Here is a 27,837-nt window from a genome sequence, read left to right on the forward strand (position 1 = left end):
GTCCGGCCCCGCCCCGGGGCCGCCTCCCCGCGGGTTCCGTTGGCTGTGGCGGCAGCTGAAGCTGTGGCGGCGGGGGCCGCGGGGCGGGCGTAAGATGGCGACAGCGGCGGCGGGAGCTCTGGGCCTGTTGTGGGGCTGGCTGTGGAGCGAGCGCTTCTGGCTGCCCCAGAACGTGAGCTGGGCCGACTTCGAGGGGCAGGGCGACGATTACGGCTACCCGCGGGCCCGGCACATTCTCTCGGTGTTCCCACTGGCGGCGGGAGTGTTCTCCGTGAGGCTGCTCTTCGAGCGGTGAGAGCCCGCGGGCGAGCGGTGCAAAGGGCCGGGGGCGCGGGCTGGTGAAGCCGGTCCAGGGCGAAAGACCGAGGTCCGGGACCGGAAGACGAATCGCAGGGAAAGCCCGGAAGCAGGGGCCTGGGAGAGTCCGGGCCGCGCGGGAGATGCTTGGAGGGTGGCCGCGGTGGTCGTGGAGCCTAGGTAAAGACTTGGGGCTTGGACATTAAAAGAGTGCGAGTCGCAGGGGACGCTGGACCCATTCAGATTTAGACCCCGGAGGTCAATTGCGGGGGTGTCTCATAGGCCTCTCCCCAACCTTCAAGGATTCTGCAGAGCAGGAAACAGGTTGAATGTGAGCTGCGACCGAGAACCCGAGGCGGGAAACAAGAAAGGGCTAAGAGAACCAGAACTAGTTGGGGCCGTCAAGAGCCAAGCTGAAAGGAGCAGGTTCATGGAAAGTTAAGATTTGTGAGGCACTTTAGTTTCTGGGAGTTGAGAGGCACAGGATTAGTTAGGCCCTAAGCCTTGGTTCGTCAACTCATGGACGTGTGTGTGTTGTGTGTATTTCAGTAAAGTTGTGCCAGAGCTCCTAAGAGTAGAAATCTGGCAGGGTGTGGTGGAGCCTGAGGCTTCCAGAGCACGAAAAGATGTCAAATGAGTTGCAGAACTGGCCTTGGAGACCTGAAATGGAAGGAGGAGTGATCCTACTGAAAAGATGACAGCCTTAGGGCTTATAAGACTGTTGTGTTGAGCCAGCTTCTCAGCGACCATGTGTTCTTGACAAAAGTGTTTTCACTTTTCTTTGAGTGAGTGGCTCCTGTCTGCTAAGATAAAGATACTCACTGAGGACTTGATGTGGTGGTGATTTTACAGTGTGAACTTGTAGCAATGGGTGATTTTGACCAAGTCTACTCACCCCCCTGGAAAGATGACTTCTTTATGCATAGGTCTCGGGTAATGAGGGTGGAACTTTGACATCTTGCCTTCTTTTGGCCAGTATTTAGAGCAAAAATGCCCTTTCGAGGATGGGCATATATTGCAGATAGACTACTCTGTTACTGTCTGGAAAATTAATAGTAATCTGTTTTGGATTACTTCTTTGCCCACTATATCTGACACAAAAATGTGTTATGTGTTGCCCACCATTCATCCATTTATTCACAGTGTTTATGTATTTTCATCAGAGTGCTCTACCAAAGGTTCAAGTGTAAAAATAAAGATGATTTTAAGTGAAGCAAATGAAACCAAAAGAACCAAATGGCTTTTGTGGGTTCTCGGGAACTTAGCATTGCAGTTCTTTAAGTATAGTCATTATATTAAGTGTTCCTGAGGTGGAGGCACAAACCACTTGTCCTTGTTGGGAGTAAACTAGGTCCAGGTACCTTAGCATCTGTGTATGAGAACTAAAAAAAAGAGAAAGGATAACGACTGAAAAGGAGATACACAGTTCAGGAAAGAAAAAAAAAAAGTTCATCATCCTAGGCAAAAGATTCTCTGCTTTTCATATAAATGTTTAACAATATAGAAGTTTTCCCCAGGTTAGTGCTAAGAGGAGATAACTTGTTGCTTATAAACACTTATTTTATATAAACTTGCATATATTTTCAGATTTCCAAAGAGTTCCCCCAGGTGACTGTGAAGACTTACATATCCCCTGGCACAGCCACTGGAAAGGATCCTTTTTACCTGCGGGAATTCTATCCGAATGTTTCTATGGTGCTCCAGCGTCAGGGGAGAAGGGATGGGTGGGAATACTGATGTGAAAGCATTCTAGTATGATATTTCTTGGATAGTAAGAATAGGTACCTTGTTCATCTCATGTTTGATCTTAGGAAAGTTTAACCCTAGCCGCAGTCTTGCTATTTTGTTTCTCTTTAAGATCAAACCACTTTAGTCAGCAGTAGAATTTACAGCTGAAATATTGGTTCAGTTAGTCTCTTTCCTACGTTTTCTTCTTTCCCAAGTCCTAACTGCTGCTGCTGCTGCTAAGTCGCTTCAGTCGTGTCCGACTCTGTGCGACCCCATAGACTGCAGCCCACCAGGCTCCCCCGTCCCTGGGATTCTCCAGGCAAGAACACTGGAGTGGGTTGCCATTTCCCTCTCCCAAGTCCTAACTACTTAGTTTCTAAAAATGATTCATATGATAACCCATAGGCTGTAAGAGCTAGCACTCCAGCTTCCTTTTACATAAACAGTAAACTTAAGGCTTAGAAACATTTTCAGCTTTTCACATGTTGCATACTCACCTGAAGGAGGAGGCAGAACCAAGATACAGATTGTTTTCCTCAGCCCCGTTCTCCTTCCACTGTACGATATGGCCACTTCTCCCATTCCTTAAACTTTCCTTCAAGAATTAAGATTTAATACTGCTGTTCCTAGTATTCTAGGATTTGGAGAACAGATCCATATTCATCTTACTCTTGGTTACTTAATATAATGTGTTTGACTTGAACTTTGCATTTGTTGCTTCAAATTGTCCTGCATATTTTAATGTCTTACACTATACCTTTTGATAAATTATCTCTGTGTTTTAAGAATATCCTAAAGAATAAATAGAGTTTACAGTTTATTCTTACTTTTTCTTCTCATCAGCCACACAGAGCATTTATTTTTTTAAGTTCCCACATTCCCTGGAGAGCTGCACCCTCCTCTGATAGGGATGATTTGAAAGCCACCTGACCATAAATAAATGTATCTAGCTATTTCACTAAAGAACTGCAGATGGTAGATTATATCCTACCCAAGAATAGAGGCTCTCCTTTGTGGGCCTCTGCTGAGTGGTTGCATTGTGGTGGCTTGCACCTTGCAAAATACCTTAGATGTGGCATGTGGTTAGTAAATACTGATTGAATGTTTGAGAAGGATCCACCCTTGCCTACTCAAATACCCAGAGGAGTAAACAGAATCTAGATCTTCAGCATGCAATAGATGATTTCCTTAGTTAAATTTCACCATACTATGTTTGCATGTTATGCACCTTTCTCCAGTTTCTTTTTTCTCCCCACTATCCATGCACACACTCATGCCACCCTTTTATCCTATCAAAAGAGAGATAAGAAACTCTTCCACCTGTTGTTTAAAACTTGTTATAATATTAATGACTGAGACTTGAGAGAATGAATAGTCCAAGCTAGGTCTGGCGTGTCTTAAATTGGACCTTAAAGGTAAAATTGTTTGAAATTTAATGTCTACATAGTCCCTGAGCACTTATTCCTTGGCATCAAATATGAGCTTGAGACTTAATATTGATACCATCAGAGCTACATAGGCTCATTTATTTTGAATATTGTATTGGCTTTATGTTGTCAGGAGAAAAAATTGTTTTGTAAATTATACAGGAGATAGATTATACCTCTCCTTGCTGCTCATTCATTATTCCAATCCCCTTTGCTGTCATTACCTCCAAGGCAACCTCACTGGCATATCTAAGGAGCTTTCTCAATACCATTCTCTGGCATAGGTCACTAAACAGACTCATGTATTGGCCTGTCTTGTAACTAGAAACAAAAGCAGTGACTCGTGTGTATGTGTGTGCGCGTGCACGTGTGTGTACACACTTCTTAACCACTCATTTCATCTTCCTCTTGTAAGTCTGGCTACCTCTGCTGCATGCTGCCTTTTTTTTTTCTTTCCCCCATTCTTCCCCACTTCCTTTAAGTGGAGGAAGAACTTCTCTTTCTGACAGACCAGCTGCCCTCCTCCTAGGTCCATGTCATGTTCCAACATTGTGATCCAGAATTAGTTGGTCCTCCAGACTGGAGAGGTACTTTGGGAAGAATGGATACAGCTGCTGGCTAGGTTGTAAGGGAGACTTCCCTTTGCACTGCATCCCTAAAGGTATATCACAGAATTAAATCAGGTTTGCAGATCCAGCAGAGTGAGATTGAAAAAGCCGACCACGTAACTCTGCCCTTATCTGAGAATCCGCCTCTTACTAAGCTCCAGATAATCAGAAACCTTTCTCTCTTGGAAGACTTTCCCCAGCCCTTTCTGTGCAGTGGGTGTTGAAGTTCTGCAGACAACCCTGAATACTGTCACGACTAAGGTCAGGTTCCTGGCGACAATATATGTATCTCAGAAAAGAAACATGTCAGATATTTTTGCTTTAGCCACTTTGTGAGTCAGAAAACTAGGGTCTCCTAGATGGGTAAAGAAGAAATTAATGAAGAGGAGGCATCAAGGGAAGTCTGTACCTTTCTTCTAGAGTGGGAAGGGGAGATATACCTATTTTGACTTCCTCATCAGAAATAGTTTTAGGCTGATAAAGCTGCCTTCTAAAGAATTCACTGAGTTTTGGGCTCTTGTACTTAAATCTACTCCTGCTTTATCTTTGGGAAAGTTAATTGGGATGTTACTGCAAAAGGAGTTAACAATAGTCACTTTTAACTAACAAAAAAAAATCTGAAACCAGTTTTCCTAGATACAAAGGCAGTTTTCCTAGACATGAAGAATTCTCTGTGAATTATCTACTGCTGTGGTTTCCAGTTTAGTAGCCACCAGCTAGTACAATAGCTACTAGCTTTGGGGGCTTTCAGATGCAACTGGTCAGCATTAAGACATGATTTAATTGTAAAATACACACCAAATTTTGAAGATTTAGTGCAGGAAAAAAAAAGAATGTAAAATATCTCAATTTTTAACACTGATTGCATATTGACATGATCATATTTTGGATATATTGAGTTAAACAAAGTATATTTTCAAAATTAATTTCACCCGTTTCTTTTTTACTTTTTTAAAAGTGGCTGTTAGAAGATTTTAATTTATTTATGTATGTGGCTCACATTATTTCTGTTGACCAGTGTTGATGATAGTGATTCAAATAAGTATTAATAACTGAGAAGAGAATTTTAATATAGATTGACATTTGATTCAGTTTTCTAGCATCAGAAGGTGATTTGTCCTGAGTTTATTGGGCCAGGCTTAAACAAAAATTCATAGTAATAATGGGATTTTTTTTTTAATGTAAATCTTTTTCTGAATGAGTTAAATAACTAGGTATAGTCTGTTTTGAGCCACTGTTGGTTAACCGTGCATTCTAGCCAAGCATTGCTTTAGAGTTTGTTTTTTTTTTCATGTATACATCACCTCAGTTGGAGTAGTTAATAATCTGTAAACAAACAAGTTTGTCAAGTACATGAAGTGCTACACAGCCTTGATAAGGCAATAAGAATAATGACACTATTATATTCTTCTCAAAACTATGGAGTTTCTTAAAAAGGGTATTACTTATAGTCTGTAGCTCTGGGTTAATGTTAGCATTTGTAACAAATCTCAATTATAGGCACAGAGGGTCTCAAACTAAATCATATTGTTGTAGTTGTTTTTAATACTTCTTGGGGAAAGTCTCCAGTTATAGAATGAAATTAGTTAATTTCAATTTCTACTGACTCTCCAGAAATCAGTGACCTCTGATGTGGAGCTGGTAGGTTATCTTATGACTCAGGAGGACAGGTGGCACATTTCCTTGAAACACTTTATCTTTTTAGTTGAGAATTAAATTTTTACCCATTTGTTCACCTGTTCATTCTTCAACGATTATGTATAGAGAACTTAGTGTATACCAGATATCAAACTGTGTGCCACAAGTGAAAAAGTAAGTCATGGTGCCTACCTGCAGGAAGAAAACAAGAAAAACAGTGGTTAAAATAGAGTAATGGAAAAAATAAATAAATAAAATAGAGTAATGAGTGTGTGCACAGGGTTAAGTCATGGGAGTTTGGAAGAGGTAGACTTAGTTTTTTTTAACATTATTAACTGAAATATAGGCTTAATGTCCCACCAACAAGCACTTGTTTCTTGAATTATGAAGGATGGTAAAAACTTCTTAAGAGAGAGCTTTTTGTTAATTGTTTAATCTGTCTCTTATTTGGCATGCATTTGTGTTTCTGGTTTAAGCAAATGTGTTAAGTAGTATAATTACTCATCCACTTAAAAAAGGTAAACATGTTTAATGAAATAAAAATGTAAAAAGGTAAATATGTTTAATGGAAAAAAAACGTATGTACATAGTTGGAAAAGGAAGAGTTATGAAACAGTGAGAGTCTTAGGGAACTGCAGCTGTTCTTCAGATGGCGCAGTGGTAAAGAATCCACCTGCCAATGTGGGAGATGTGGGTTTGATCCCTGGGTCGGGCAGATCCCCTCGAGAAGGAAATGACAACCCACTCCAGCATTCTTGCCTGGAGAACCCCATGGACAGAGTAGCCTTGTGGGCTACAGTCCATGGGGGTCACAGAGTCAGATACAGCTGAGCAAGAGCACACTCACTCACACACAGCTGTTCTCCAGCAATATTTTGAGAACTGCTGCTCTATAAAAATATTCATTAGCTACTCTATAATAAAACTACAACTAAGTCTTAAATTGGTTTGTGTTAGTGATACATTTTAATATATAAGTAATTCTTAATCTCGAGACTTATTTCCTTCATAATAAGGTTAAGGTGTAAGTAGAATGTTGATCCTTTCTTTCTCATGACAGTACCAAGTAGATTCATCCAATTGCACAGTTGTTAATCATCTTAATTCTTATAGATCTAAGTGAAGCTAACTGATGGGAATGGGAGTGAAGAATAGTCTGGTATAATCCAGTGTATGCCTTGTGGTGGCTTAGGATAGTATATGTCATAAAGGTTTTCTTTTTTGTAGTTTGTTTCTGCTTTGTTTTAAGAGCAAATTGGCCAATTAAAAAAAAAAAAATAGTCTTAAAAAACCTGCAAAGATTACTTATGCATGGACCATGCAAGAAATTTTGGATTTGGTGGTTTAGGTGTCCCTGAGAAGTGCAGTATTTTGTACACAGCAAGCACATATATGTACAACAAATGTGTAGAACACATTTGCTTGTACATAGCAAACCCTGTCCTCTTAAGAATTTACTCAGAAAAATCCACTGATATGGATGCATATGTTTAGGGAATATACAAAATAATATATGGCTGGGAGTCAACTGTATGTAAATGAGTAAATAGTATAATTTAGAAATTTGTAAATCTTCTGTTCTCAGCATTATTTTTTTTGCTCTTAAAAACTGTTGAGGATCCCAAAAAGGTTTTGTAAATGTGGGTTACATATACCTATCAATGTTTTCATATTTGAAATCAAAATTGAGAAATTTAAGAGATATACTTATTATTTCACTAAAAATAACAAAAATAAGCCTATTACATTAACATAAATAACATTTTTAAAAGATAATTTTCCAGACAAAAAATACTCAATGAGAAGAACATTGATTTTATATTTTTGCAGATCTCTTTGATGTCTAGCTTAGTAGAAGATAGCTGGATTTTCCTCTTTGGCTTCTACATTCAATCCCTTGTAATATGCTGGTTTGGTTGAAGTATATAAGTAAAAGCTGACTTTACACAGATATGTTATTGGAAGGGGAAGGTATTTTATCTTTGTTATTATGCCAAAACACAAGAAAGGTTGGTTGCATTGTGGAATCTGAAACCATATCAATGAGCTTTTCATTCAGGTTAAAATCCACCAGTCTGTTATACACTTTGAATGGATGTCATGTACTGGTCACTTGAAAAAATACTGGTTCCCTAAGTTATACAGATCTTTTAAATGTACATTTCATAATATGGTACTTAAAAAATCATATAGTTTAGCTCATTGTAACAGTCTCATTAGAAAAGCCTTGAAGTATGTATTGGGATGTTGTCGAGCTCAAAGGCAGATATGAGTTCTCTAAAATTCAAATTGTCACTTAAAAGCTTGAATTTTATCAATGGGAAGAATGTTTGTTTTTTTAAAGTAACAGGCTTTTTCATTAATTTTTAAGAAAATGTATCTTAAGTACGCAGGTCCTGAATAACCTTAGTTTTTCTGTCAATCATTCTTGTGGATAAAAGTGGTGTTCTTCGAAAAAAATGATTTAGTCGAACATACAGCTCAGTCAAACAAGGGCCTTTCGCTGGGACAGCCGTATCCCTTGGTATGCTCTAAAAGTGCTTTCTGTGTACTTCCCGTCTTACTGGGACTACTTTTTAAAAAATGTACCCAAGGATTGGCTTTTTAAAAAAATACTTGTTTATTTATTTGGCTGCTCTGAGTTTTAGTTGTGGTATGTGCAGTCTTTGATCTTCCTTGTGGCATGCAAAAAGTCCCATGGGGCATATGGGATCTAGTTTCCTGACCAGGGATTGAACCTGGGCCCCATGCAGTGGGAACATAGAGTCTTAGCCACCGAACCACCAGGGAAGTCCCAAGAGTAGGCATTTAATAAAATTAATCATTTGTATTGCTTCATCAAGGGCATGCTTTAGTGAAACTGGCGTTGTTGTTGTTAACCAATGGGCTATAGCAAGAAAGAAAATAGTAACTACTCCTACAGTTGGGTGCCCCTGCTTTGATTTGTGCTCAGGTTCTCTAAGTGTATCCACCATTGCTCTTTTCGCATGATCATTGCAAATGTCAACACCATAACAAAGGCAAAGAATGTCTTAATAGTATTATGAAAACAGTTTTGATTTATGGACCCCCAGAGTGTATCTCAGGGGCGCTCTGGGGTCTGTGGACCATTCAGACTCTCTGCCATAGTTGACTTAGACCACCCAGGATGAGTGTATAGAATAAAGTAAGAATCTGCATAGAACCCTGAGGAAACTGTTTTTGGAAAAGGCAGGTTTCCCAGGCGGCTCAGTGTGATAAAGTATCTGTCTGCCAAGCAGGAGACTCAGCTTCAATCCCTGGGTCAGGAAGATTGCCTGGAGAAGGAAGTGGCAACCCACTCCAGTATTCTTGCTTGGGAAATCCTGTAGACAGAGGAGCCTGGCCAGCTACAGTCCATGGGGTTGTAGAAGAATTGGATAGGACTTAGCAACTAAGGGCTTCCCTTATGGCTCAGCGGTAAAGAATTAATGTGCCAAGCAGGAGATGTAAGTTCGATCCCTGGGTTGGGAAGATCCTCTGGAAGAGGAACACTCCAGTATTCTTGCCTGGAAAAAAATCCCACGGACAGAGCAGCCTAGCGGGCTACAGTCTATGAGTCACAAAGAGTTGGACACAGCTGAGCACGAGCTACCTTTAGCGACTGAAAAACGATAACAGAAAGGAAGAAGAAACCCAAAAGAAGATAAGAGGTATGATAGCCATACAGTATTTGATCATATCAGTGTGCACCTGCGGGCATCACCTCCTGGGAAGAGGGGCAGCCGCCCAGATGCAGGTGGTGAGGAGCCAGCAAGGTGAGGCGACTTGCCTGCATTGGCAGGTGGATTCTTTATCACCTAGCCACGTGGGAAGCCCCTGAAAATATCAGTAGTTAGCATTTACTAAGTACTCACTTTGTCACAGCCACCATTCTAAGTACTGAACATTAAATCTTCATAGTAACTTTATGAAGTAGGTAGATACTGTAGTTATTCCTCATTTACAGATGAAAAAACTGAAACAACCAGAAAAGTAAGTAACTTGTCCAAAGTACATAGCACATTGTCCAAACTAGCAGTGCATACTAAAAAATCTAGTTCTACTGGGGAAAGTGTGACAGGAAGGAAGCTAAGAGAAAAGAGCATTTCAAGGGGGAAAGCATGCTCAAAATGTCAAATGGCACTGAGTTGTCAGGTAAGATAGGGGCCTGAAAAGTATCCATTTGATTTCACAGTAAGATCATTAACGACTTCGGCAAGAGCAGCTTCAGTGGAGAATATGGACCGAAGCCAGATGAGAGACACAAGAGAGTTCAGGAATGAGTAGGAGTTAGAAGAGAAGTCATGAGGAGAGAACTTTTTCAAGAACTTTTGTTGTGAGATGGTGAGAGCCAAAGGGTGTGAGGGACAGGAAGAGCTGTTTTAGGATGGGAAAACTTGAGCATATTCAAGGTCCGAGGAGAAACAAGTAGAGAACAAAGCTGAAAATAATAGGAAAAAACAAGGACTAAATAGAATGAAATTTCTGATCGGGAAGAGAATAGATCTAAAGCACAGGGATATTAGTTTTAGATAAAGTGGTTCTGATGCACTAGGTGAAGATGCTCCTTTCTCTTCTTGGTCAAGATTCTTGAGAGAGCTCTAGCTATTTCCACTTCTTTTTTTCTCCTCTTTATATTTTTACGCTGTAACTCACTACTGTCCTTTAGAGTCTCCATTTCACTGGAATTTATTTGGTGAAGGTTATCACTGGTCTCTAAATTGCCAAATCCAGTGGATACTGAAGTCCTTATCTTACTTGATCTCTGCCTCATTTGATACGACTCCACCTCTGACCTTCCCACCCACTAAATTCACATTTTATGTTGTGTTTCCTAGTATTCTTACCTTCGTTCTCTTTTTAGTTTATATTCCTTTCTTATGCAGTCAATCCACCCTCATAATTTTAGCTACTGCCTATATTCTCGTTCTCTCTCTTCTTTCTCAGATCTTTGTGTATATGTTATCTTAAGCCCCTTTTCCAGGTTTATTTGCCTTACTAGACTGTTGAATTTCAATGTTCCACAAATACTTCAAAATCAGTGTACAGACAACTCATCTTTCACTCCTAAATTTGCTTTTCTTATCTTACTCTCTACTTGGTTGAGGCACCATAATCAACTTAGTTTTCCAATCTGGAAACATAGAAGGTGCCCTTGATTTTTCATTGGTTCTTTTTCTTTTGGTTCTTATATCTACCCAGTGACCAAGTTCTATCAGTTTCACTTTCTTGCCATATCTTAGGTTGAATCCAACCTTGCCTTTCCATTTCTGTAGCCTTAGTTCAGTGCTTTATGACATCTAGCATGGATTTTTTTACAATAGCCTAAAGTCTTTTCAGTGACTCTCCATCAACTGCGGGATGAAGTTCAAGCTTAACATAACATGCAAGGCACCTGTGATCTGGCCCCTAACTACTTGTGCAGTTTTTTCTCCTATCACTGTCACCACCCCCACTCCCAATTTGTACATTGCATAGTTCTCTAAGCCCTTTCTTATCTCTTCTTTAGCACATGCTGTTCCCTCTGCCTCAGTATCTTTTTTACTTTCTCCTTCCCTTTCAACTCTACAGAAGCTGCTCAAATTTTTTATGTGATTGGTTTATTAAGAATTCAATTGTAGGGAATTCCCTGGCAGTCCAGCGGTTAGAACTCTGCACTTTCACTGCCAAGAGTTTAGGTTCAGTCCTTGATCCCACAAACCAAGTGGCGTGGCCAGAAAGAGAGGAAGGAAAGATGGAAGGAAGGAAAAAGAATTCAGTTGTAAAGGGAAAGGACTTTCTGAATTTGTTTTCTATGGGACTCCACATTTACCTTTAAATATCTCAGCTTTCATCTCTCCGTGTGTGTGTGTGTGTGTGTGTGTGTGTGTGTGTGTGGAAGATGAATGGGTGGAGCATTCAGGTTCAAAATATTTAGTTACTCAGTACTCTTCATTTAATGATATACCATCTTCATCAGTCTGTATAAGACCTTTCTCTTTTTATTGTATTTTTCCTGTCTTCATCTTGTTGTCTATTACTGTTTCTTTGATGGTTATTTTTCTTTTTTATATATCAGTTTTTACATTTTTGTATTTTTCCAGAATTGATCTAAGCCAGTGCTTCCCAACTCAATCATGTTGCTGCACACATAGAAAATAATATGTGCATGCACAATGGGTACATGAGACCAAAGGCTACAGACAGGGTTTCTAGCCACCATCCACCCTGTGGACCACCCTGAGAGCTAAGCAACATCTTGACATAAGCATAGCCCATCTAGGGGCTTCCCTGGTGGCTCATTGGTAAAGAATCTGCCTGCCAGTGCAGGAGACACAGGTTGGATCTCTGATCTGGGAGGACCCCACATGCCGAGGAGCAGCTGAGCCCATGCAGCACAAGTATTGAGCCTGTGGTCTAGATCCCAGAAACCACAGCTCTTGAGCCCACTCACTGCAACTACTGAAGCCCATGCATTCTAGAATCCTGATCACTGCAACAAGGAGTAGCCCCCACTCACCACAGCTGGAGAAAAGCCCAAGCAGCAACAGCTAGCAATCAATCAATAAATCAATAAATAAATATTTTTAAAAGTAAATGAGCCTTAAAAAAGAAAAAAGTATGGCCCATCTGTGTTATCTGCCATGATACATTAGTTGAGAAACTCAATCTAGACTTTCAAATATATTTGTATATAGTTCATATTCATCAATGATGTTGCAGTGGGTCACAAAGAATTGTTGGTCTAGCTCTTGTCTTTAGTATGTAAGAGCAAAGTGGTGAGTAATTTCATCTTAAATTAACCCAGGCTTAGGTCAGCTGCTACCATGTATCTGGAGGGCAAGAAAGGGGCAGAATGAAATGATCTCTATGGAGCAGGATAGATATATTACAATCAGGGTTTGGATCACTAGACTCATGTTCCTGGTGTGGCAGGTGGAAAGGAGTAGTTTGCCACCATAGACCACTAAATGCCTACTTACTCAGATCTTCAGGCAAAGGGCAGTCTGGTCTTTAAATTATTTAAAACTTGGGCAACAGATTGATCCTGGACTGAACAGAAAATCACAAGATAAGTTGAGTTCTCTATGTTATCCAGGACAGTAGTTTTCAACTAGGATATCAGGACTCCTTTACACTATTAAAAATGATCAAGAACCCTAGAGAGTTTTTATTTATATGGATAATAACTATCAATATGTACCGTTTTAGAAATTAAACAATTTTTTAAAGTATTTACTCATTTGCTTATAAATAACAATATATCGTATTGGTAATGTTAACTAATGCTTTATGAAAACTTAGCACTTTCCCAAAACAAAAAAAAAAATGTGAAAATAGTATTATTTTACATTTTTGAGTCTCTTTGGCATCTAGCAGCTGTATTCTCATCAGTTCTGCCTTCAGTCTCTTGGCTGCATGTCATGTAAGCTGTGGAAATTTTCACTGTATACTTATGAGAGAATGAGAGAGAAATGAACTGTTATGAAACTATAGAATTATTATGAGAATAATTTTGACCTTGCAGAGCAGAGCTCCTGAAAAATGTCGCAAGTCTCCAGGCACACTTTGAGAAGTGCTGATCTAGCAGAAATGATGAATGATAATTCTAGGCTCTTTGGAATTAGACCAACCTAGATACCTATTTTCTATTATTCTAAATGCCAGGTAAGTGATACGGAATGAATGCATGACTAGTATTTGTTTTGTTCAGATTTCGGATTTGAAATGTTTTTTTGTTTGTTTGTTTTTGGCTGTGCCACACAGCATGTGGGATCTTAGTTCCCCAGCCAGAGGTCAAACCCGTGCCCTCTGCAGTGAAAGTGTAGAGTTTTGACCACCGGACTGCCAGGGAAGTCCCCTGTTTTGAATTTTTTAACACGGGAAAAGTTCTTTTTCAATCATAATTCCTTATTGTGGGTTTTGTGCTTCATGCTTTGGTACAATAACAGTGCCCAATAAATATTTCGTCAAATAAGCAGATTTTCTTAAGGTCTGTCCAGCTGTCACTGACTTGGTGCCAGTAGCTGTGTCTTTCACTGAACTCTGAACTAATGAGGACAGGATGTGAGCTTATGACAGCTCTAGGATATTAAGTCTGCTTCAAGGTCTAGATAATAAAGCAGTTATCTTGGCTTCACCCAAGTGGTCAGGGTAGAAACCTGTCCCTGTTGTGTGAAAGAGGATTTCCTGCTCTTCTCACTTTGTTCAAGGTACCATCAGGGAGTACCCAGACCAAACTGTTTCTAGTAAAAATAATAATAGCTGCCTTTTAATGAATGTTTACAAAGTGTTAGGTACTGGGTAGACTTACATCATGTCATTTCCTGATGGTCTGTATGGTCAAAGCTATGGTTTTTCCAGTAGTCATGTATGGATGTGAGAGTTGGACCATAAAACTAAACACTGAAAATTGATGCTTTTGAACTGTGGTGTTGGAAAAGACTCTTGAGAGTCCCTTGGACTGCAAGATCAATCCTAAAGGAGAACAGTCCTGAATATTCATTGGAAAGACTGATGCTGAAGCTCCAATACTTTGGCCACCTAATGGGAAGACTCATTGAAAAAGCCCTGATGCTGGGAAAGATTGGAGGTGGGAGAAGGGGACGACAGAGGATGAAATGGTTAGATAACATCATCGATTCGATGGACAGGAGTTTGAGCAAGCTCTGGGAATTGGTGATGGACAGGGTAGCCTGGTGTGCTGCACTCCATGGGGCCGCAAAGAGTCAGATATAACTGAGCTCTCCTGTAACTATGTCATTTCATCTTTAAAATAACCCTGTGGAGCAGATATTATCATCCTCATTCTGTGGGTAACTGTCATGAAGTCTGTTAGCTGGTAAAATCTGCCTAGCCCCAGGGCCTTTAATCTGACTGGATTAAGGAAGAGGCCTGCTTCAGGGAATAAGAATAGGAATTGGAAAGACTGTTTTTTTGTTCTCAGGTCTACTTCTTCATTCAGTTAACATAAATGAGAGATGATTCAGTGCTTTTATCTCAGATGTGATATGGCACCAACTCAACAACAAAGAATGGCTACCTTTTTTTTTTTTTTGGCCACACCATGCAGCTTGTGGGATCTTAGTTCCCCGACCAGGGATTGAACCCACCCAAGGAAGTCCACTTCTTGCAGTGGAAACATGAAGTTCTAAGCACTGAACTGCCAGGGAAGTCTCAAGTATGGCTGCCTTAATTAATTACCCTTCTGGATACTGATCAGTGCTGGGTCCAAACTGAGCTCCAACAGCAAGGGCTGGATCCAACAGCAAGCTACACCTATCACTCAGTATGCAATTACTGAGCACAGAACCTTGGTAAATACAAAAGCAGTATTCTCTGTCTTCTCAAGGAGTTTAAAATGGGTAGGAGTTTAAAATGTTTGTACACAGAATTATATACCAGGAAATATAAACTAATGTTTTTATTAGCATTGGTATTTGAATGAAAGTTTTATACTACTTGTGTAAAAGAGAAGAATGGGTTACAGATGTGGATTACTTTGTGCTCTGAATCAGTGTTTCCCCATGTCTTGGGAACTTTGGTGATAAAGGTAAAAGAAGTTTTCACAGAGAAAGATAATAAACAGAGCTTCTTATTTTCAGTCCCTCCCTTAGAGATAAATTCTGGATTTGAATGCAGATAAATAAAATAGGTCAAGAGCACTCCATCTTACACCTCCCAGTTGTTATTTCATCATACAACTCCCTAAGATGCTAAGAGAGCTAGAACTGATTTTGACTTATTCTGAAAGTGATTACATAAAGCTTTTCTTAGAACTGAGGCTCATAGAAATATTTGGTTGTGGAAAAGAGGGAGATCTTTCTTAAAGAGCCAAGGAATAATTCCTCAATTTTCAAATCTAAAAGTTATAAATTAATTATAATCAATGATATCATCATGGAATCTTAGAAAAAATCTTACACATCATCTCCTTTAGATGGCAAAACCAAAACTCAATAATTAAGTGACTTGACCACGTTTATGTGTCTTATTATTGGTAGATCTGGGACTAGAACTGAGTACTAATAGGTAATTTCTTTCTTACCACTCTTTGTAGTTTCTGGGTTTTTTTTCTTCAGAGCTTCTAAAGTTCTAATTACTTCCATAGTCTTTTGATTAGGCAGGAAGGTGACCATGACCAAGGATATTTGTTTAGGAAGAGCTCAGTCTCAGTTCTACTTTTCCCTCCAGTTAAGATCTTGATGGTTTGATATAAGGAGAACTATCATTTATTAAGCACTTTCTTGCGTCAGGGTCTTCATATACGTTATATCATTGTACCTACGAGATTCAAGTAAAGTAGACCCGCTTCTAACCCACTTCTAATGGGAATATGAATGAATCCCCTGGGAATCTTGTTAGTACAGATTCTAATTTTGCTGGTCTGAGATGGGGTTAGAGATTCTGCACTTCTAAAAAGCTTCTAGGAAAAGTCAGTAATGCTATTTATCTGTTGGCCTTATGTTCAGTAGCAAGAATGTTGATACTATTTTTTATCTTACAAATGAAAAAAAACTGAGTTTTAGCAAGACTAAATAAGTTGCCCAGGTTCATACAGGTGGTAAATGGTAGACTAATGATTTGATCTAGGTCTTTCTTACTGTAAAGCTCAAAATGTGATAAGGGGAACCAGGGAAAAATGGAAAGAGAGCTTATGTTCCAATATTTCTTAAACAGGTCACTTCTCAACTGAATCAATGGCAGAATTCAGGATTAAATCAAAAAGTTCTGGCTCCCTGCCAAATGTTTCCCCCTTTTCTTTTTATCAGTCCCCTAATCAGGATTTTTGCTTAATGCCTAGCAAACAATTTTTAGAATTGGCTTTTGGGTTTTCTCCATTACAGGTTTATTGCCAAACCCTGTGCACTCCATGTTGGCATCCAGGACAGTGGTCCTTATCAGGCACAACCTAATGCTATCCTTGAAAAGGTGTTCATGTCTATTACCAAGGTAAGTGGGCAAAAAAAAAAAAACAGGAAGATTTTTGTTAGGGTTCATCCCATAGGGCATGGGAGGATAGAGAGTATTTCCAAGGCTAAGGTTAGGATGGGATGATCTTTCACATTTGGATAGTCCATAGAGCTATTAGGAGAACTTTATCCACTCAAGGAAATACCTTTGGGCTAGGATACCTTAAATAAGTCAGGATTACATACATTGGAGATTTAGGCCTAGCAGTCACCACCACCCCTACTCCCCTCCCCAAGACACACATCATATTTTGATTTTCTTTTTCCCTGCTTCAGCTCTTGTCATCACCTAGTTGCATAATCAAGATAGAGATGTTACTGATAGCCTTTGCAGGTTGGAATTTTGGTTTTTTTTTAATTGAAGGATAAATACTTTACAGAATTGTGTTGGTTTCTGCCGAATATCAACATGAATCAGCCATAGGTATACATATGTCCCTTCCCTCTTAAACCTCCCTCCCAGGTTGGGTTTTTAATTTTTTTTTTACTCACTTGGGCTGGAGGGAGAAAACCAAATAGGTATGTGTATAGGTGAAGGTCCTTGATGTGTAAAGTAGTACTTCTTACATAAAAATGACTTTGGGGATGAAACCTAGAAAGAAAAACATTACTTAAGTCACTGTAGTTATTACCCCTCTGCCACTCAGCTTGTCAAAGGGCTTTAATGAGAGAGGTTTGAAGAAAAAGCAATGTTCTGACTCTGGTCATACGTCTACAGTATCCTGATGAGAAAAGGCTGGAGGGCCTGTCAAAGCAACTAGACTGGGATGTCCGAAAAATCCAATGCTGGTTTCGCCATCGGAGGAATCAGGACAAGCCCCCAACGCTCACTAAATTTTGTGAAAGCATGTAGGTGTATGGAAGGAGGTGGGGAGTGAGGAGAAGGGTGGGGTATGACTGGACTAAGGTTTTCTTTTTGGAAATCACTTCTCCTGTTAGGATAACAGTGGATCAACAGGAAATCAATGGATGCAGAGGGCTAACTCTGTTATAGGCTGGAAAGAAGAGAACTGAAAGCCTGGTCACCCTTAGTTTCTTAGACATGCTTGCCCCTAAGCTAGCTATAGTTGCATTTTGTTCACCTTTCCCAAAGAAATTGGGAATTCCTCTACTTTCGCTTACGTAGGTAGATATGCACACCCTTGTATACCTTGGTAGAGATAGTTCCAGCTTGCTATAGATTGACATTTTAATAGGAAGCATCCCTTTTCTGGACATGCTGTAGTTCATTTCACTGGGTTTTTACTGATTATCCTCTGGACACCAAGCACTATTTCTCATTGTCATGCAAAAAAAAAAAACCAAACATAGGCACTATCATCAGGGAGTCTGACATAGAAGAAAAGTTCACTGAAACCAGTATATACTTGTAGAAATCTTATTTTTAAACAGAGGCTGGAAGATTTTTATGTCTTTGGCTTTTTGGGTAACATTATATCATCAGTTTCTTATGAGTAACTGTGTTATCCCCAAATGTGCTATCTTGAATTCTTTAGCTCAAAGACTTTCTTTTGAGTAAATGTTTGTCTAACTTCTACTCTTCACCCATCTAGGTGGAGATTCACTTTTTATTTATGTATATTCTGCTACGGAATTAGATTTCTCTGGTCGGTGAGTCTGAACTTTCTCTGGTTCTCTGTTGGGTTCTAATCATTCGTGCATCCCTAGAGATAAGAGTTAAATACCTTTAGAGCTTTGTCATCTACTCTCTTTTGTTTTTTCTTTGTGATGCCTAGAGCCCAGGTTTATAAGCTAAATAAATTGTCTTCTATCTGGGGCCTGACATCAGTAACCTCATGACTCTGTTTCTCCTTAAGTAATGCTAATAATAATAGTATTAATTAAATCAACATAGTACATGATGGTTTACAAGGCATTTGACAAAAGTCCTATTCTTGCAAGGAGGAGACAATTACAGAAATGAAGTCAGTAACTCATTGAAGTAGGTATTAATCCTGCTTTGCAATTGATTATCAGAGTCAAAGAAGAATTTCAGGCTTTTTGATTCATGAGTCTTTTTTTTTTTTTCCCCTACTGTACCACAGTATTTTCCTCTAAATGCATAATTGAAGTTTCAAAATATGTGAAACATAAGGAAGCAGAACTGAAGGAAGGGAATAGACAGTTACACAATCCTATTTGGAGATTTTAATGCTCTTAATAATTGACTAAATCACTAGACAAAAAAAAAAATCACTGAGGATGTAGAAGGTTTAAATAACAGTCCAACCAGTTTGGCTTAATTGACATTTATAGGACACCACACAAGCAGCTGAAGGATATATATTATTTATTTATTTATTTATTTATTTGGAAGGATATATATTATTTTCAAGTCTATGTAAAAGATCAACTAAGATAGATCATATGCTAGGCCATAAAATTAGTCTCAGCAAATTTTAAAATTTTGAAATCTTATAAAATATGTTCTCTGACCATAATGGGATTAAAACAGGAATCAAATCAATAATAATAAGACATCTAGAAAATATTCGTAAGTTAAACAACTCTCCTGAATAACCCAAAGATCAAATAAGAAATCACAAGGGAATTAGAAAATACTTTTAATTTAATGATGCTGAAAATACAACATACCAAAGTTTGTGGTATGCAGCTAAAGCATACTTTTGAGGAAATTTATAACTTTAATTGTTTATATTAGAAAAGAAGAAAACTTTAAAATTAATGATTTAAGTTTTCATTTTAAGATCCAGAAAAAGAAGAGCAAAGTAAACCCAAAGTAAGTTAAAGGAAAGAAAGAAAAAAAAGAAGAAAAGCAAAAATTGGTGAAATAGGCATTAGAAAATAATGGAGAAGATTGCTAAAGCCAAAGGTTGGTTCTTTGAAAGTTTTAATTAAAATTGATAAACCTTTAGAAAAAAACAAGAAAACAAATTATCAGTATCAGGGAGAAAAAGAGGCTATCACTATAGGTCCTGTAGACATTGAAAGAATAGTAAGACCACATTATGAACAGTTTAATAGTTATAAATTCAACAATTTAGATGAAATGGATAACCCTTTTAAAGGACATAATTGAAACTCCATTGGAGATGATTACTTTTGACTTTTGAATCTTTGGCACAGAGAGATCTCCTTTGATTATTAAATGAAATCATTGTCTTCCTGCCTCCCAATTTCCTATATATTCCAGGTTGTGATGTTTCCAAAAGCTATCCTAGCACTCTCTTTGCTCTTGTGTATGGTTTCTCTCTTCGTAATAGCACTTTCTTCTTCTAGGAAAAAAGTATAATTGTTTATTTAGCCTTTAAGGATCCCTAAATTCTGTCTAGAGGGATTCCATTTTCTTTCCCATCTCTTTGCCCAAAGTATAGAGAGAAAGGTGTAGATGGGCCAGGGGGGAATTCTGAAAATTGACTTGGATTATTTATTTTCTCTTAGTCACCTTGGTTCTGGGACACCCGACAGTGTTGGCACAGTTACCCTTATCAGGTAAGATCTGAGCCCTTCAAGACAGGGGCCTTATGTGTGTGTGTGTGTGTGGGATGGGGTTGGGGAGAGTGCATCGCCAGTCCCAGGGCAGATGGCACATTCCCTTGAGATTCTTAAGGGATTAGGGACTGAGTCTCTTTGAGTCATATGTTCACAGTATGTATTTTTGGGGTCCCCAACAGCAGTGAAGTCCAGGGATCTGTTTGTTCCAGATATTCACCCTAATTGGGCTGGAAAGAAAAGCAGCTTCCTGGCACTTAATGAGGTGCTTTCTGGTTCAGGTGTCCCTTTTGAATCCCATAAGAGCATCTTGGTTATAGTCTAAAGTAGAAAAATGTCAGGGGGTTGCTAACAGGGTGGAAGAAGGAAAGGCCTCAGTGTATTTAATCCCCTGAAAATTGCCCAGAATTCTAGAAACACTGATTTGATTGTGGTGTGTGTGTGTATGTGTGTGTGTGTATGTGTGTGCGCACGCGTGCTTAGTTGCTCAGTCATGTCTTTATTAACCGTGAAAGTGAAAGTCACTCAGTCATGTCTGACTCTTTACGACCCCATGGACTATACAGTCCATGGAATTCTCCAGGCCAGAATACTGAAGTGGGTAGCCGTTCCCTTCTCCAGGGAATCTTCCCAACCCAGGGATCAAACCCAGGTCTCCCACATTGCAGGTGGATTCTTTACCAGCCCAAAGAAGACTGGAGTGAGTAGCCTATCCCTTCTCCAGCAGATCTTCCCAACCCAGGAATCAAACTGGGGTCTCCTGCATTGCAGGCAGATTCTTTACCAGCTGAGCTACCAGGGAAGCCTATCTGATCTCTAAAAGATGAGCCAAAGATGCTTATGGGCTTCCCAGGTGGCGCTAGTGGTAAAGAACCCACCTGCTAATGCAGGAGATATAAGAGACGTGGGTTCTATCCCTGGGTCGGGCCGATCCCCTGGAGGAGGGCATAGCAACTCACTCCAGTATCCTTGCCTGGAGAATCCCATGGACAGAGGAGCCTGGCAGGCTATAGTGCATAGGGTTGCAAAGAGTTGGACATGACTGAAGTGATTTAGCACACAAAGATGTATATGTGGAAGGGAAGAGTTTTAAGCGTCAACACCAATCCAAAGTCTGTTAACTATTGCACATCTTGGAAGATGATGGAGAGGAAGAATATTTAATAATCGGGGGTATGAGTTCGCTGGCACAGAGAAAGTTGGGGACATGGAATGAGTCTTTGACTAACTGGTATCCTCACTACTACTTTTTCTCTTCCAGCCTCTCACAAGTGGGCTTTATTACTATTATATCATGGAATTGGCTTTCTATTGGTCTCTCATGTTTTCTCAGTTTACAGACATTAAAAGAAAGGTAAGGACGTTGGCTCCCTTAACACCCTGATTTATGACACCCTCCTTTCCAGCAGCTACCATTATTGTCATTGTGATGGATTCTCTGTCCTGATTAGGACCACAAAAGAGGCTAAAAGTAGGTTCAGTGGGACTTTTAGCTGTTTGTAGTGTTCTCAGAAGTGAGACCTGACTAGTGAAGTATATTTGAGTCATTCAAGGCAGCCCAGGATGAAAACAGTTAACCATCTAAGAAGACGACCCTTTTCTTTGTTTCTCTCCAAGGTTCTTACACATATAAAGCTCAAGAAACTAGTCAAAACTTAGGGATAGCAAGGCTTGATCCAGGAAAAGCTTCGATTCCAGAAGAACTTTTGCCATAAGTGACCCTTGTTCCCTCTCTGTTCTGTCTTCTTGGTGACCCCACTTACTTAAAAGAATGTCAGTTGGCAGGGGTTTTAGATATTTTAGTTTACCCTTTTCTTGCTGTTATTTAAGAAACAGATTCAGAGAAGTGAGTTGACTTGCCTACAGAATGGCAAAGTTGGAAATGACTTAAGTTTTTTGTAAGTATACAGAAAGGGCAGAATCTTCACCTTTTATTGGCATCCACCTGACATAATGCAATTCCAGCAGCTCTAACCCTAATCTGTCACTAACTCATAGTTATCTTTGGTAAGGAAAATCAGGGTTACCTGATTGTAGAACCCAGACATTAATCTGGGTTATTAGTTGTTGTATAACCTAGAAGCGTGATATATAATTTAAATGCCTCTCACCCTCCTTTGGTTACTCAGGACGGTTACACACCCTCCTATGGAGACACAGGTCTCCTTATTAAAATTTCATTTTAATACATGACACATATTAAAAGGTTTATAATATGTATGTAGGTTTTAAAACGTTCTAGAATGTGTACTTGTGAACTCATCCCAACTCAAGAGCTAGAACATATGATTGTATCCATCCATATGGAGAGCATAGACTTTATATCCTTGCTTCTCTGATGCAATTTACCTGCCTCCTCCCACCCTCTATCCCTCACTGGGCTGAGAAGTATTTATTAGATGTGTGTAATAACTCAGGTATTTAGAGATTTCTCAGGGTCTAACCTTGTTATTTGAACCCAAGAGGAAGTTAGAGCTTTAAATCTGAGAGCAGGAAGTGCTTGTAGTAAGATGGACTATTTAGCATTTCTCTGAAATGTTTTGGAATAGTTTCTCCCCTCCACAAACCTCCCCTTTCTCTTAGGTCCCTTTGGTTGAAATTGCCTTCATCAATGCAGAAGAGTCTCAGATGCTCAAGGAATCTGAGATATCTAAGGCTTATATGCGTGACTACCACCTGGGAAATTATCTCCAGGTATCAGCTAAGCATCTGAAGTCTACATGTTCTGCAGCTACCAAAGAAAATTGCTCTTTTCTGTGTTTTGAGCTATAGATTGAGTGTAGATTATGGGTCAGTCACTGATATAGAGAGTTTTGGGTGAAATGTTAGGCAGCTCCCTAGGGGAGAATTTAAACAAGATGAAACTTTTAAGGGGTGGGATGAGATTCTCCGAGAACAGTACAGGGCACTGAGTTGTGTAGCAGCTCTGTGGCCTTGCCTTTACCTGCCTCTTCTATTTGCATTCCTTCCTAGGACTTTCTGATCATGTTTGTGCATCACCTGGCCACCATTGGGCTTATTACCTTCTCCTACATCAACAACATGGTTCGAGTGGGAACGCTGGTGTTGTGTCTACATGATGTCTCAGACTTCTTGCTGGAGGTAAAACCCCTCAACGAATCTTTCCTCACTAGTCCTCTTTACTTTTCTTCCTATTTGAGAACTGGCTTTCTCCCCAATTCAATTCTTATCTTTCTTTCTCTAGGCAGCCAAGCTAGCCAATTATGCCAAGTACCAGCGTCTCTGTGACACCCTTTTTGTGATCTTCAGTGCTGTTTTTGTGGTGACTCGCCTAGGAATCTATCCATTCTGGTAAGTGTTAATGCTGTGGAGCTGTGGTAAATATGTAACAATAAACTGGTTCCCTAAACCAGTTTAGGGAACAGACACCAAGGTTCCTTAACCTTATATATTGTTCTGCTTTTTGCTTGACTTACCTGACATTTTATGGATTCTTGAAGGACCTCATTTCCCTTGTACAGTATTTCTAATGCAGAATGATGTAGACCGAGAGCATCCAACTCACTTAGCTATGGCTCTCCTGATACATCTCTGAGGATTAGTCCTCATCTTATGCCTAAGTAACTCCTTTGCCTTCTTTTGCACCGATTACGGACGTCTTGGGCTTTTGCTTATTTTCCTGCTCTATACTGTCTCCCACCCTGACCACTCCCACTCCCAAACCACTCTCACTTCTATACTCATGACTTTATATGACAAGTCATTGATTGACTCTCTGGGTTGGGGATTTCCCTTAGTCTGAGGGAATTGGCCATCAGCTGTCCTATATGTGCGTGAGGATCTGAATTATTCCTAGGGTTATTGTTAAAATTGTTGTCCCAAATTTGTGATACTCTGCATATTTGGATTAGTAGTCTGACTTATTTGAAGTGATTAGTAATCTGATTTATTCTGTCAGTTGCTAAGAATGCTATATCTTCCATTATTCCTAAAGATAGAAAACTCCAGGGGCCCCTTTCTTTACTGTCTTCTCACTGTGCATGAATATCCCTGAAACTTCAACTGATAGAAGGTATGGGGTAAAAACACAAGGTTCTGCTTTCCAGGAAATTCAACTTCATCCCTATGTGTATGGCTTTGACTCTAGAATCTGACCATTGACCTTCCTCTTATAGGATCCTGAACACAACCCTCTTTGAGAGTTGGGAGATGATTGGGCCCTATCCTTCCTGGTGGCTTTTCAACAGCCTTCTCCTGGTCCTACAGGTTCTGCATGTCATCTGGTCCTACCTAATTGCACGAATTGCTTTCAAAGCCTTGATCCGAGGAAAGGTAAGGGTGAAAGATGGCTTCTTTCTTTCGGGTATTACCAAGCAAAAAGCCTAGGGCTCTAAGGTTTTCATCTTTTCTTTAAGTATGAGTGTTTAGCCATCTAAGACATGACTTAGATGTCAGAGGCAGGATCTGCCTTCTTCCTGTCCCACAGGAATGACTTTTGTTAAATAATAAACAGGATTAGGTTTTGGAGACCATTTCAACCATTACCTACCCCTTACCTACCTACATCATGGATTTCATATTTTTATTTTTAGCATGGAAGCCTTTTTTCAAAGGAAATCATATGCAGAGCTGCAAGATGTAAGGAAATCATATGCAGAGTTCCAAGATGTAAACTCTATAGAAGCCAAGATGTTAGATTGCCTAGGAGTGGTATGGTAATTCACAAGCCACCCCACTTGTGGCCCACAGATGGCCACACTGTGGTGTTCAAGATACAGTTTATGTAAGGAATTAAGTACCAGCCTCACTTACTGTTGCATGAGGCAGGGTCTTAAGTGAGATAGGTTTTTAGGGCTTCAAATACCCACTTTACGTCAAGAGCCCAAAAGCACAAAGAAAGGCGTTATTCTGTGATAAAACTCATAACTGAATTTTGCAAATTCTGAAGCAGTCAAACTGTGATTAGCCTGAGGGATTCAGCCTTCAGTAGCATACAATCCCAAGGGGAGGGGCTCTGGTGGAGGATACAGACTCTAGGACAAGGGATGGGATGTTCCCGGGAATGTATGGTCTCTTGTGACACTGTTCCTTATGGCTTTAATTGGTTTCAGAACTTGCTTAGTGTGCCTGTGCATCTTGGTGTAGCTATTGGACATCTCTCTTTTCCCCTGCTTTTCTTCCCTGACCAGGTGACCTATCCAGGAAGGATTAGACCCAGACTCTGTACTCTCCACTCTTTTCTCACCTCCTTCCTTTTTTCTATGCCTGGTGGGAGCTGGACAGTTTCATCTCTTGCATGTAAGTGTATCTGTGCTTCTAGTGTTCAGTGAAGCATGTCTATCTGAATGTGTTTCTCTTCCTTCCTGCTTTCCTTTCTGTTTCCCTGCATTGTATGGAGCATGCCTTCTCTCCTGACCTTGTGGGGCATTGTTGAATGGAGCTCAAGTTGCCAGATTCTTTTTCCTAAATTGAGGCAAGAGTCTGCTCTGTTTTTTTTTTTTCCATTTCTGTTTTTCCCTTCCCGCCCCCATCTGTCCTTTTTGAGCTTCCCTTTCGCTCAAATCTAACACACTGCCCTCTGGTGGAAATTTCCTGAAGATCAGATAATCAACTCGTGATCTGGGTTCAGAGGTCAATAGCTATAATAAACCATAGAATCTTAGAGCTAACCAAAGCAAGTACCCCACCCTCTGGTAACAGCAGTTGTAGTATTGTTTCCTTATCACCTCCTTCTCTTATTTACTTAAAAAAAAAAAAACACCACACGTTTATTAACCTTCAGTTCTGGAGGGCAAAAGCCTGACAGAGGTCTCACTGGGTGTCTCTCCTTTTTACTTTTATGGTCCATGCTAGAAAATTTGAAATACTTTGCTTGGTATGCAGGATAGTTTAGATCGGAAAACACTGCTTTAATCCAAATCCTTCACTTGAAAATACAGAATAAAAAGCTGAGTTTAAAAGGTGAAGATTCATAGAGAACAGCAGGATTGGGACTGGGATTCTTGTCTCGCTGACTGCCAGCCTGCTTTTCTCTTCACCATGTTGTGTATCTTCAGGATACTAAGAGAGGTAATCCTGTTACGAGAAAAGGGAAAAAAGTGAAGAAACAAGCATCATAGGATGTTAACATTTGAGCCCAGGAAGAGTAGAACAACTGAAAAGACCCAATTGTGGATCAACTTTGGGGATGTAGCAAAACTCTGCTGCTGCTGCTGCTAAGTCACTTCAGTCGTGTCCGACTGTGTGTGATCCCATAGACGGCAGCCCACCAGGCTCCCCCGTCCCTGGGATTCTCCAGGCAAGAACACTGGAGTGGGTTGCCATTTCCTTCTCCAATGTGTGAAAGTGAAAAGTGAAAGTGAAGTCGCTCAGTCGTGTCCAACTCTTAGCCACCCCACGGACCGCAGCCTACCAGGCTCCTCCATCCGTGGGATTTTCCGGGCAAGAGTATTGGAGTGGGGTACCATTGCCTTCTCCGACTCTAGATAACCAAAACTGCAATGGAAGTGATGACAACAGCCCTGTATTGTTGTGTTGGCCTTTTCTCTTTTTGAGGTAGAAGAGAAAGGGTATGTGAATGTTTTTAGCTCTTTTAGGCTGGTCCTGAAAGGTAAACTCTTCTACCAAGACAGCTACTTACTTCATTGAGAACAGAATTAGAGATGATGAGAGAAACACAGAAAGCAGGCAGGCATTCATAAGTCTCTATGGTCCTGATGGTATTTTGAGTCAGGTGCCACCAGAAAGTAGGCCAGATTGGAAACAGTGCCCACCAAGGGCTCTGTGGGCTGTGTCTTATGATTCTAGAAAAGTTCTGTCCTTACCTTTCCTACCTTTGGCCCCATCCCTCCCAGGTGTCTAAAGATGATCGCAGTGATGTGGAGAGCAGCTCAGAGGAAGAAGATATAACCACCAGCACGAAAGGCCCCTGTGGCCGCAGCTCCAGCAATGGTGCCAATCGGGTGAATGGTCACATGGGAGGCAGCTACTGGGCTGAAGAGTAAGGCGGTTGGTATGGGGACTTCAGCATAGATGGACTTGTAGGGCCACTGGCCACCTACTCCTCTTGGTCCTCCCCACATCTACATTCCTGGGACTAGGGGGTGTGCAGGGCACTGAGGAGAATCAAAGAAGCAAAATATTTTCACTTAAAAAAAAAAAAAAAACTCTGCCATTTCGTATTTAATAGCCTCCAGGTTTTCAGTAATGTTATTTGCTCTGTGTGTGCGCGTGCGTGTGTGTGTATGTGCGCGCCTGTGCATGTGCATTTGTGCATATGCATGAGTCTCGTTGCCTAGGTTGGGGCACATTTCTGGACTAGGGCCGTTAGGCCTTGCCTGGTCTCCTCTGAACCCACCTCAGTCCCAGATTTGGCTGCATCTTGAATTATGCTGTTTCCAGAGTGTCCCCTCCCTGGTTGCCCATGGCTCTTGAGCCCTGACCATCTGAATGGAGCAGCTGAGTTTAGCTCCACGTTTCTGCACTGTTTCTTGTTTGGAGCTGGAATATTTCGCATGAAGCTGTATGCAAACAGACAGCCATGAAATGGGTGGCCAGGATTGCTGCGGCCCATAGCTAGATCCCCTTCCTGCCACCTGGTAGTGACAGGGACAAGACAACTGCTGATACCCTGCTCTTTATTCAAATGGTACGCAGGAAGTAGGGGGGGAGGAGCGGGTGAGCTGAGGGCTGGAGGACAACAGCCACTGGGTGAGCTGTTAACGGTTTATACTATTGTTTACTCTTCTGTGATTAAAAGTGCTTCAACCCTCA

At 40.4% G+C, this 27,837-nt stretch overlaps 1 protein-coding gene and 1 long non-coding RNA gene across 3 annotated transcripts; one reads left to right on the forward strand and one right to left on the reverse strand.

Annotated features, from left to right (window-relative positions):
• On the forward strand, positions 1-27,837 carry CERS5 (ceramide synthase 5). Of its 2 annotated transcripts, none has more exons than XM_061128050.1 (10): positions 1-291; positions 16,525-16,630; positions 17,369-17,499; positions 18,204-18,261; positions 20,053-20,103; positions 21,365-21,457; positions 23,077-23,205; positions 23,309-23,415; positions 24,240-24,396; positions 25,254-25,912. In XM_061128050.1, the coding sequence occupies exons 1-10, from the start codon at positions 95-97 to the stop codon at positions 25,392-25,394; spliced, it is 1,170 nt and encodes a 389-aa protein (XP_060984033.1). In that variant the 5' UTR covers positions 1-94; the 3' UTR covers positions 25,395-25,912. The 2 variants fall into 2 exon arrangements, with proteins under 2 accessions (XP_060984033.1, XP_060984028.1); XM_061128045.1 differs by lacking the exon at positions 25,254-25,912 and adding an exon at positions 26,919-27,837 and having other exon boundaries at positions 4-291.
• LOC133045793 (uncharacterized) lies at positions 1,905-17,247 on the reverse strand. Its single transcript, XR_009690356.1, has 3 exons — positions 17,143-17,247; positions 9,574-9,674; positions 1,905-5,890 (listed from the first exon to the last, which is right to left on the reverse strand). It is a non-coding gene; the product is annotated as an uncharacterized LOC133045793 (long non-coding RNA).

Source organism: Dama dama, chromosome 3 (assembly GCF_033118175.1).
Source record: "Dama dama isolate Ldn47 chromosome 3, ASM3311817v1, whole genome shotgun sequence".
Taxonomy (NCBI): Eukaryota; Metazoa; Chordata; class Mammalia; order Artiodactyla; family Cervidae; genus Dama; species Dama dama.

Coding starts and splice junctions, on each gene's coding strand:
- CERS5 (XM_061128045.1), top strand. CDS start 95: ATGGCGACAGCGGCGGCGGGAGCTCTGGGCCTGTTGTGGGGCTGGCTG. Junction 292..16,524: donor GTGAGGCTGCTCTTCGAGCG/GTGAGAGCCCGC, acceptor TCTCCATTACAG/GTTTATTGCCAAACCCTGTG. Junction 24,397..26,918: donor AAGCCTTGATCCGAGGAAAG/GTAAGGGTGAAA, acceptor CATCCCTCCCAG/GTGTCTAAAGATGATCGCAG.